This window comes from Punica granatum, chromosome 6 (genome assembly GCF_007655135.1).
Source record: "Punica granatum isolate Tunisia-2019 chromosome 6, ASM765513v2, whole genome shotgun sequence".
Classification (NCBI taxonomy): domain Eukaryota; kingdom Viridiplantae; phylum Streptophyta; class Magnoliopsida; order Myrtales; family Lythraceae; genus Punica; species Punica granatum.
Genome location: NC_045132.1, coordinates 10,350,200 through 10,361,088, shown reverse-complemented (window position 1 = coordinate 10,361,088; position 10,889 = coordinate 10,350,200). Strand labels below are relative to the sequence as shown.

Here is a 10,889-nt window from a genome sequence, read left to right as displayed (position 1 = left end):
TTCCGCTCCGTCTCGCCGTGTGTTTTGAATGACCGATAAATAAATTAAGGCAACGCGGGCTCAAAGAACCGGGGGTCGGGTCCAATCGAACCGACGGCTTGCAGGAGAACCGATTAGTTCCCACTGTAACCGTTGTACCGATCGAACTCCCGGGTGATATCTAAACACGTTTCACACATCTAATCCAAATTGCCTTCCACATAGGCAATATTTGGAGTGTGATGGTGACTCGAGGCTAGATCTCATTCCGCACTCGGGTTGCACGCGCTCAGTGAGTTAGGAGGCGTTGGACCTCGTGTTCAGTGATTTGGGGCGTTGGACCTCGTGCAACACGTAACCTATGGGCTCAGACTCGAACCGCAACAAATCAGCAAAAACAAATGGAAAAAAGAAGAAAACTGATGAAAAACGAATGAAAACAGACAAATACAGACAATTACAGACAAGTCCTGTATTAGGCCGAATGTACGTGATTTAATCAGTTATTAACCGGGGTTGATTAGCAAACAATGTATCTATCCTCGGTAAACAAAGAAGTGGGTTGGGACATGGTTCTAGGCCAATTAAATGTGTGGATTTGTTTTAGAACTCTTATTCGGTGAGGTGTCACTGCGGTTTCACCGAATTAGCCAAACTTGTATTTTTGACTCTAGATTGGAACCTAGCATTCCACCTATCCATTATCTAATGTTTGATTAAGTCAAATCCATGATTAATCCGGTTCTTCGTGTTTTGCGACAGAAATAAAATGCTCACCACCGAATCTACAATAGAGAGATAGAAACACCGAAAGTGGACGGAATGGGCCGTACGAATGAAACTCGCACCCGAACGGGCCTAGGATATCAGTGAATCATGGAATGACGACTATGCCCTTGAGTGCTAAAACATGTGATGTTCATAGATAAATTAAAGATCGTGTGACACGAAGAGGTCTAAAGAGAACTCGCGCATCTCGACTCGAGCCGCCTCAAATTGGGCCCGGACTCGAGTCATAGTACGCGAGTACTTGCTAGACACGATTCTATTCGTGTTACACGTCTCGATGTTTAGAAATTATGAGCTTTTAAGGAAAAGGGCATTTCTGCCGTTCCATGAACCATCGATGCTTTTACGAATTAATATTCAATTTGTCCAATTATTTAATTCGAGTGATTTAATTAATTGAATGACACGTTCCATTTATCCCCTTCGTGAAATTATTCGGTGACAGTGATCTTATGTCATGGACGTTATGGATTTAACGAACGGTGGTTCGAAGCCTACACATCTATCATGTTTTTATCACGTAGCCAATAATAAAACACTAACATCAATACACACAAATCCAAGGAACGATTCCAATCGTATCTTGCATGCATAATACGTCAAACATGATAATAACGCACGTTTTAATCAAATCGATGCCGCCATGGTCATAATCACCCAAAAGAGCATACCAACACGCACGAACAAAATATTTAATGGAATCAATGAAACGGCATCGACTTAAGTGATAACGAAACGGAGAAAACACGGGAACCGACCCGTTTCGAGGCGAAAGAGGGCCTCCCGGACTTGTGTGGTCCAACAAAGCTCTCGGCCACATTCCATCAAGAATGACCGGGAGCTTCCGTGACTCACACGGGTCGGGATGATCTCTTCGGCCCCGATTTGGATCCATTCCCGTCATACTAACATGTTACACATGATAAATGATATTGGAAACGTAGGAATCAACTCGTTTCGGGAGAAGAGAGAGACCGTCCTAGCCTCGGGTAAGCCAAGGGAGCTCACGGGTCCCTCCCTTGGGACTAGGCCGTGAGTTCCCGTGGCTCAACCGTGGCCAAGGGGGTCTCTCCCGTCTCGATCCGAGCCATTTCCTATCATGGTACATGAGCTTATGCATCATATGGATATGATATGGAGAGTGAACATACGTGCAATTACGTGGAGGTGCATGGGCGTGCATGGAATGAACTAACTCGCATATTCTTCGGTTAATAACCACCTCAACGTCTTAAAACAAACAAATATGGAGGACCTAACTTCTCTAAGTCGTAGAGGAGTTTTACCTAGCCTCGGAACACGAGGAAAGAGTCGGAGAAGTGGCAAAGGGAGTCGGGAGACTCGGCTGGAACGAACAGACCCGAACCAGTGTAGTCGGGTCGACTGGCAGACCCGACTGGCAGTTTGGCTTGCCGGGGCTGTACCGGTTGATCGGGATAGACTTTTCGCGCGGGACCAGTTGCGTTGGATTCCCAAGAGACTAAGGATCGCGTCTGTAGTGGTTTCGGGAGGAGAGCACGCGTAGATTTTCCGAAAATCAAAAACAAAGTCGGGTCAGTAAAAAAAAGACAGACCCAGTCGGGTCAAAACAGACCCGACTAGCATCCGACGAAGAAATGGCTCCACAGGAGGCTCCCTGTGGTCTTTTGATGCAAGGTCGGTGGCATTGGACTTCTAATTGACTGAGGATCACGGTGATAGGTGGCTCGTAACGAGGTTCAACCTGAGCTGACCTGTATGTTCCTGCAAAGTTCGGGTTAGAAAAGAAAACCAAAGGAACAGACCCGACTGGGCTGTTTGGGTTGAAACGGCTGCAAAGGGGGCTCCGGGTGTTGCACCAAGCTGGATTGAGTTCCTCCGACTCCTAAGGGACTGCTCTTGGTGTTCATGACCAGCTTGTGGCATGCGCACGACTGATTTCAACCAGAAATGCAAAGAGAAACCGATAAAAAACTGTGAAAACCCGGTAAAGGAAAAGATTGGAAAAGGGCGGTCTTGCGCGGTTGAGCGGCTCTCGGCACGTGACCACCTCATCACGAGGGAGAGTGAGGGTCATGAGGAACCCCTAGGAAGTGATGGCACGACTCGCCAAAGTCACGAATGGGAATTGCACGTCTAGAGGCCTGACTAGGACTCGAGGAGTCTTACGGGCGATATTTCTGTGCAACTCAGAATCCCTGGGCTGGAAGCTTCAAACGCAAAAACTAAGCTCGGAAATGGACTTAGGAGGTCGAAAACATGTAGGATATGAAGTTTGGTTGAGTTTGCTTAAGTTGAGAGGGAAGAACTCGCATAGAAACAGGGAAAACGCTTAAGGGACTGTTTCTGGACAGAGCTGGAACGAGGTGCTGGGAGCTTCAAATAAAAAATCTAAGGTCGGAAATGGACTTAGAAGGTCGAAAACATGTGGGATATGAAGTTTGGTTGAAGTCGGCTAAGGTTGGATGGCGGTCGCCGGAAAACGGGATTGGTTTGGCCTCGTTTTGCCCGGTTTCTGGGCTGAGGAGGGGCTGCACGAATTCTAGAATTTTCTGAACTTTGAGAGGGCTTGGAGAGGGTTTCCTAGAGTGAGAAGGCTAGAGAGATGATGGGAGTTGAGTTGTGATTAAGTTAATGACCCAAGAGGCTTATATAGGAAGGCTAATGATGCAAAATTAGTGAAATTAAGTGCGATTTAGAGGGGGATTATGGGGCTGCCGAATTTTGAAGAGGGGTTAGGATGGGGAAATGTCACTTAGAGTGTGGGGGAAGCAAGAGGAGAAGTGATGGGAAGTGATGGATGGGAGATATGTATAAGAAGATATTTCAAATTGTGTGGTGGAGGGAAGTGGCTTGGGTTTGAGCCACCGAATTTGGGTTTTAGCCGTGGCTTGGAGATTGAGCCGTGGCTTGGGGTTGAGCCATGGCTTGGGGTTGAGCCGTGACTTGGAGGCTTGGCTTGGCTGAGCTGTGGGCCCCATTCGACTAAGAGAAAAGCTCGAGACTTGATTGAACGCGCGTCCGATCTCCGATGTTCGATTAATTAATAGATTTGGAATGCTTGAACGAAGAGAATTTGAATGAGCCTAATATCGCCATATGTCGTGTGAACGAATGTTCGGGTGACTCAACGCCTTGAGAGTCGGTTTTGCCTCGTTTGGATATTCAGAGCGGAGTTGAGTGTCCCCGTTCCCCAATCGCTTCTTTGTGCATCTTAATGTCCGTCTCAGTGACCCCTTTGCCTTGCGGGGGATCGTTGGCTCGTTGTCCCCGGCCAAAGACCGTTGGTCGAAGGAGACCTAGGGACTTGTGACCGGGGTTTTCTCAGTGTTCCCGGAATGTCTCGAGGTGTTCGGGGATCGCTGTGATCTTTGTTCTCCATGAATGTGCCCCGATGATTCACCGAGAGGCGTTCGCTACCATTGAAACATCCCTCGGGAAACCCTGTAGAGTTCTGAAAGGTCATCTGAAGCTTGTTCCCTAACCCCGGTGGTCCCTGGGTGCCTGTAGGCCCGTTTTGGGGTGCCGCTTACTTGTCAGTGGATCGGGCCCCGAGGGCCCCGTCAGAAAAGGCTCCCGTGAGAGATCGAGGGTGTCTTGGCTTAAGCGGGATGCCTCCGGGACGCGCCCGGACGTGTTGTTGGTCATTTTGGCACTGAGAGGGATTTTCAGAGTCCTATATTGGGCACCTTTCGGTGTTTCAGTGATTCGATGATGAATAGTGCCACAGTGCCGGCTCTACTGTTTTCGGGATTCCTTGTTTGTCTGTTCTTCAGACGGCTCTCCTCCGCCTTTCTAGTGCACCTTGCTTTTCTCATGTAATTCATGTCTCCATGCCCGCATGTTCGCCTCTGATTGTCAGGTGATGAATAGTAACCTGGGCTTTGGTCGGGGATTCTCGTGTAGGAAGCCGGTGGGCTAAAATGGGGTGCTGACAGACCATCACGGTTTGATGAACTGTAACGATAAGATAGTGAACCGATCCCTCGACGCACAAGCCTACTCGCCTTTCGGGTTCTTGGCCCAATTCAATCAATTCACCGACTTTATGGTGTCAAAACGGGTGAGTCAAGAGCAATCCTAAATCACGCGGTAAATAAACAAAAAAAACGGCAAGCCTAGCAAATTAGAGTACCGAAAAGGTGTGCGGGATATAGGCCCGTACGTAATAGAACCCCCGAATCCGGAATTTTCGGTTCCGCATGATCATTGCCTTAACATTTAGGTGTACCCCGTACCCCTAGACTAGGGCGACTCAATGGCCCAGGACCTACGGGTCGTAAACAGTAAGTGACGACTCCTTCTCATGCGCGTCCGTCGTTCGTCCCCGGGAAGGTGGACACTTCCAAGTCGCGTTGCATAGGCTTCGCGCATGCGTGCCCCGACGAGATAAAATTCGAGTGCGCACAGCTTGGCGACTCCACTGGGGACATCTAGAGGGTTCGGGCTCGATTCCGTTTGTTTGCTTGCATGTTCATTTATCCCTTTCCGTACATTTATGTTATGCACATTTATTTTGCGCACTTGCATCGCATCATTCTAGCGGGTTTCTAGGTACCTCGTCCGAAATCCCACGGGCGCCAAAATAGGAAGCTAGGTTAGTCAAAGGTTTCGAGTAAGGGAATGGATCGAGTCGGCTATGCCACCGAACCGGCCCCCAAAGATCCTCGCTCGATTTCAAGGAATTCACACCCTTGTATCGGGAGCCCCCATCCCTAGTTAGTGGTTCTCCCAATAGCACCGAAAACCATGCATACACAGGGACCGTCATGCTGGACCAATCTTTGCCTTCATGCCGTCAACCGACCCAAAAGTCGAGTCATTGAGTCGGCCCGTAGTTTTTCTTTAGGACGGGCCTTTTGTTGTTTTTCTGTAAGAAAGAGTGATGTATACTGTAAAGAACGTGATTATAGTTTATCTTTCCGCACTGCATGCATTATTTTCAAAAACGACTTAGAACATTGCATTGGTTTGATCCCTAAGGCATTAAGTCGACATCTCCTCCATATAGGTAAGGATGGACCGCCCGGCTCCCTGTCTCAGGCTCGAAGCAATCACACCGCCTAGGCAGGAGATCATGCGCATTTGGAGGACATTCCACCCGATGGATCGCGCCTTCATTCAGGGTATCATCGGAGACGTGGTCATGTTCACGGAAACTCCGGTGGATTGGATCTTCTTGAGGACCGCCATCGAGTTTTGGGACCCCGGGCATACAGTGTTCAACTTTCGGGGGACAGAATTGGCACCCACAATCGAGGAGCATACGGCGCTCATCCAGAGGCCCACGCCCACGACCCAAGGCATCTTTGTGCCCAACCCGTTCGCGGTAATTCGGAGTCAACTCTCCAACCTCCTTGGCATACCCACCCAAGATGTCCATCAAGAGCTTCATCAAGGATGGGATCACGGCATCAGGATCGCGTGGCTCTCCGACTGGACGTTTCTCCGTGCGTTGACACCTTCGACGGCGTCCTACCAGCACGACGCGTGTCACGGGTTCCTGCTCTTGATCTTCGGCACCCTCCTGTTTCCGTACTCGCCGAACCTCATTGACGGGGCTGTAGCCCAAGTCATCCTCCAAGCGGTAGGAGGCCATAGTTATGTGGAGGCCTTATTAGCCGAGACCGTTCAGTCTCTAGACTATGTTAAAGAGGTTCGGCGCGGCAGGATGAGAGGATCCCCGCACCTACTACAAATTTGGCTCCTCGCGCATGTCCGCCCCTTTTGCTCATCACATCCTTTCTCCTACATTGCGGACGAGCGTTCGCTGATCGAGCGCCTAGTACCAGTCATCCCACCTCCCGAGCGCAGCTTTTCGGAATGGAGGCACTTTTGGCGCGAGTTGACACCCGCGCGGTTCCTATGGGTCGCTCGTTGGGATCTCGGCGGTCCCATGATCACAGGGTGTCCCGGAATAGTGGGAGTCCCTCTCCTTAGCCACTTGGGGAGCACGCTCATATTCCCCGGCCGGGTAATCAGACAACTCGGCGGCCTACAGGACATTCCCGTCGAGGCGGATCGCCTACCCTATCGCATTCAGTGGGCCGACTCCACATCCACGGCCCCCGCAAGATTCCTGCAGATTCGAGAGATCCACCGTCAACGGGACGCTAGCATACGTGGCCCAGTTCTATTCACAGGGATCGACGTCGCCGCAACGGTCCCAGACCACCCCGACTCCCTGAGCTACACCTACCCCCGCTCCCGAAGCCGAAAGCTCCACCCAAGCGGCTATGCACGCAGAGCTACGGGCCATCAAGGAGGAACGAGATAGGCTCCGTTGCGAGCTTGTTGACTCTCGCGCGGAGGTCGAGGACTACAGGGAGCTTCAGACGGAGTTGGCTCGAGCACGCGCTCGAGTCGCACATTTAGACAGGGAGATGGCCCGTTTGAGCGCGAAGTTGGACCGAGTGCGTGCAAGGGCGCGCGAGATCTCCCACCCCTAGGATTCGTGGACACGCCCGTTTTTGCCCTTGCTCGGACCTACGCCGCTCTCAACCGGCCACCGAGCTCAAAGGGATGTCGGCTTACGTTTATATTCCTTTTCTTTCGTGCGTTGTATTTTATGAAACTATGGAACTTGAATCAAATCAATGTAATGACATTAGCATTTTGAAAACCCATGCATCTCATAACATCCTGTTCTTTTATTTATTCCGTACTTATCATTCGAAATGTCGACATTATCCTTACACACTCTTGGAATCTAGGAAAATTGCAACTGGCGTCGCACCGTACCTGAATCGTCAGCGTCTTAGAATGGCGGAAGAGGACCGAGTTGATATCTCCGAGGAAGTCAATCCACCGGTCCCGGTTCATTCTCAACCGCCCCCGACACACGCCCCGCCGCCTCCCACTCTTGCAGGCATACTTTCGGCATATTTAGGCGCCCCTCCGACACATCTCCCGCCCCCGACGTCTTCAGGGGCGCCCCTTCCACAAGTCTCACTGACATCATCCGCCTCCGATGACCAAACCCGCATCACGGCACTTGAGGGCACGGTTAACCAATTGGCTGCGAGCATGGCCGCCAACATGGCGGAACTGTTAGCTCTACTTAGAGGGTCGAACCGCGCATCCTCGAGCTCCACACCTCCACCGGGACAAGGGCCAACAGTCGATCCGATCCCTTGGGTTCCGCCAACTCAAGTCCCGGAGAACACTGATGCGCCCGCGCCGCCAACACTGCATATGTCCATGGCTCACCCCTTCACCAGTCCATTTCCGCCGCCACCGGCCCCCACGGCAGTCCCTCTTCCACAGGCAGCGTTCCTCACTTCAGATCAGGTCCTATCCGCGCCGCCACCTATTTCCCTGCCGGCCCCAGCTGCGGCCTATACAATCCCTCCGCCGACGATTTTTCCGGCGCCAAGCGCACCTGCTCCGACTCGCCCTCAAGTCGCGGATCTTCCCTCCTATCCGCCTCTACAACTTCACATCAACTTCTCCTACCAAGCACGACCCCCTATAAACACCACCTTCCTCGAACCAGGCACGCCGACTCACGCGGCCCAGGTCGCCTCACCAACGCACTTTTTCCCTGAGGCCGACGCCGAGCAAGAACGTAGACTGAAGCGAATGGAAGAGACGATACGAGCCTTACAAGCAAGTGATACTCGACCTGATGCACGCTACGGTGACTGTAGTCTTTTCCTGGGCATGCAGCTACCCCCGAAATTTAAGATCCCGGAGTTCAAGACCTACAAGGCACGACGGATCCGCGACACCACCTCCGCCATTGCCGAGGGAAGATGCTACAGTATTGGGGGTACAAGGAATTCGTCATCCACTCCTTCCAAGACAGCCTCTCGGGATCCGCTCTCGATTGGTTTATGTCACTGAAGGCCGAAGACATTCCGACGTGGGCAGACCTTTCCCGGAAATTCATCGACCAATACCAGTATTGCGCGAAAGCGCCTCCCACCCTCTTGGAATTGAGCACAAAAGAGATGGCGCGGGGCCAAAGGTTCGAGGAATACGCTACTAAATGGCTTGCCCAAGTGGCGAAACACATCCCTCCGATCAACGAAGCACAACAGATTCAGTTGTTTCACTACACACTGAGGGGGGTGTATTATTCGCACCTGTTGGCCCACACTTCTTCGTTCTCCGACCTCATCGAGGCCGGGAAAAAGCTTGACTTGGGGATCAAGCTCGGCAGGATGGAGGGCTCCACCGATAAAGGAGAAGGGTCCTCGAAGAAGGTCCCCGCAACGTCATCGTCTTCCAGCGGAAGGAGAGGGAAGGAAGTTTCGGTTAATGCCGTCAATCCGGCACATCCGACGTCCCAGCAATATTCGGTGAATCTCACGACCGCACCGACTGCCGCTCCTGCCTACTTCCCTTCACCCCCACAGCACCAACCTCAGTCAATTTATTACTCGGCCCCACCGGTCCCGCCGCCAATGACTTCACAACCGTACGTCCACCACTACGCTCCCGCGTCGACTCCGCCCCTTCAACCCAAGCCCCCGGTGTCGAGAGACCCTCCACCGGCGCAGCAGAACCCTACTTCGCAAGGTCCACAGGCCGACGGCACGCAACACCGACCCCGCAAGCAGTACACGCCCTTACCTGCCCCCCTTTCTCACATATATCGACAACTCCTTGCGAGCGATCAGATTCGACCGATATCCCCAGGGCCGAATTTTGACCCGTCCGTTCAGGATCAGTCTAAAAGCTGCGAGTATCATCAAAGCGAGCCGGGGCACACTCTCGATAATTGTTGGAGGTTGCGAGACAAGATCCAAAAGAGGATCGACAGCAACAGGCTCACCTTCAATGCCGTCAGGTCCCCAAATGTGCAGGCCAACCCCCTCCCTGATCATGGGCCGGGTTCGGGGCCCTCTATCAACATGATCACCATATGCACCTCGGGGAGGGACGAGGACGCACAAGACAACCCCCTTCCCTTCGTGATCGACTACACTCCTGAGGAGCCCACGGTCGGATTCGCGGGACATATGGCCTCGCCGGCCCCTTTTGTCGTGGATGTCCCCGCTCGAGAACCATACTCAGACAGCAAGGTCCCCTGGACCTATGAAAGAGGCATCGGGAGCGTCGAGCAGCAGTTTAGTGTCATGGGGGTGACACGTTCGGGGTGAGTGTATGAGAACCCGGCAATCAGAGACAAAAGGGAAGGCGCCCGCCACCGAAGTTGGGGCAATGCCCGAAAGCTCGCCTTTTCCATCCAAGAGGGTGACCGAAGAGGAAGCCGAATCGTTCATGAAGATTATAAAGGCGAGCGAGTACAAAGTGGTCGAGCAAATGGCCAAGTCCCCGGCTCACATTTCACTGCTTGCTCTCCACCTCAGCTCGGAACCTCACTGAGAGGCCCTCCTCCGGGTACTGACCGCGGCACAGGTCCTGAAGGAAATGCCTCCGGATAGGATAGAGGAGACCGTCGGTTCCATCTTCTCCAATACCATCTCGTTCTTGGACGACGAGCTCCCGTCCGAAGGCTGGACACATTCGCGGGCATTGCACATTGTCTACAAATGTAACAACTAAATCATCGACCGGGTCATGATCGATAACGGTTCCGCGCTCAACGTTTGCTCGGTAACCACCTTGAAGCAGATGAATGTGGACCTCAACCGCGTCCGCCAGAGCAAAACCGCGGTCCGAGCCTTTGACGGCTCACGGAGGGAGGTAAACGGGGAAATCGACCTCCTCATAGACGTTGGCCCGTGCTCGTTCATCATCATGTTCCAGGTGCTCGACATCCCGAACGCGTTCAGCCTACTGCTCGGGAGGCCTTGGATCCACTCGGCCAGCGCCATCCCCTCTTATCTGCACCAAAGGCTGAAATTTATCGTTGAAGAGAAGCTCATCACGGTGAAAGGAGAGGAGGACTACGCCATCTACAAGGAGACGGCGGTGCCCTACATCAGCGTCGGGGATGATGAAAACCTCACGTTCCATTCGTTCGAAACCATCTCCGTCATCCGGGACTATGGAGAGATTGGACCATCCCGTACCGACCGCATGATAGGGAAGGTGCTCTTGCGCAACAACTACATCCCCGGCACCGGTCTCGGGGCGCGCGAACAAGGGATCAGCCGCCCTATCAAAATCGAGGAATACAAGCATAGGAGGGGACTCGGCTTTCGCCCCTCCTGCCATGAAATCGTTGAAGC

At 52.4% G+C, this 10,889-nt stretch overlaps 1 protein-coding gene across 1 annotated transcript; it reads left to right on the top strand.

Annotated features, from left to right (window-relative positions):
* The first annotated feature begins 7,509 nt into the window (after positions 1 to 7,509).
* Positions 7,510 to 9,854, top strand: LOC116212139 (pollen-specific leucine-rich repeat extensin-like protein 1). Its single transcript, XM_031546712.1, has 2 exons — positions 7,510 to 8,457; positions 9,558 to 9,854. The coding sequence occupies exons 1-2, from the start codon at positions 7,510 to 7,512 to the stop codon at positions 9,852 to 9,854; spliced, it is 1,245 nt and encodes a 414-aa protein (XP_031402572.1).
* Positions 9,855 to 10,889: the final 1,035 nt, after the last annotated feature.

What these genes read in the sequence shown, in the direction of transcription:
- LOC116212139 (XM_031546712.1), top strand. Translation starts at nt 7,510, where the DNA reads ATGGCGGAAGAGGACCGAGTTGATATCTCCGAGGAAGTCAATCCACCG. An exon ending in CGGAGTTCAAGACCTACAAG is followed by an intron (nt 8,458 to 9,557) that starts GCACGACGGATC and finishes CCAAATGTGCAG; the next exon opens with GCCAACCCCCTCCCTGATCA.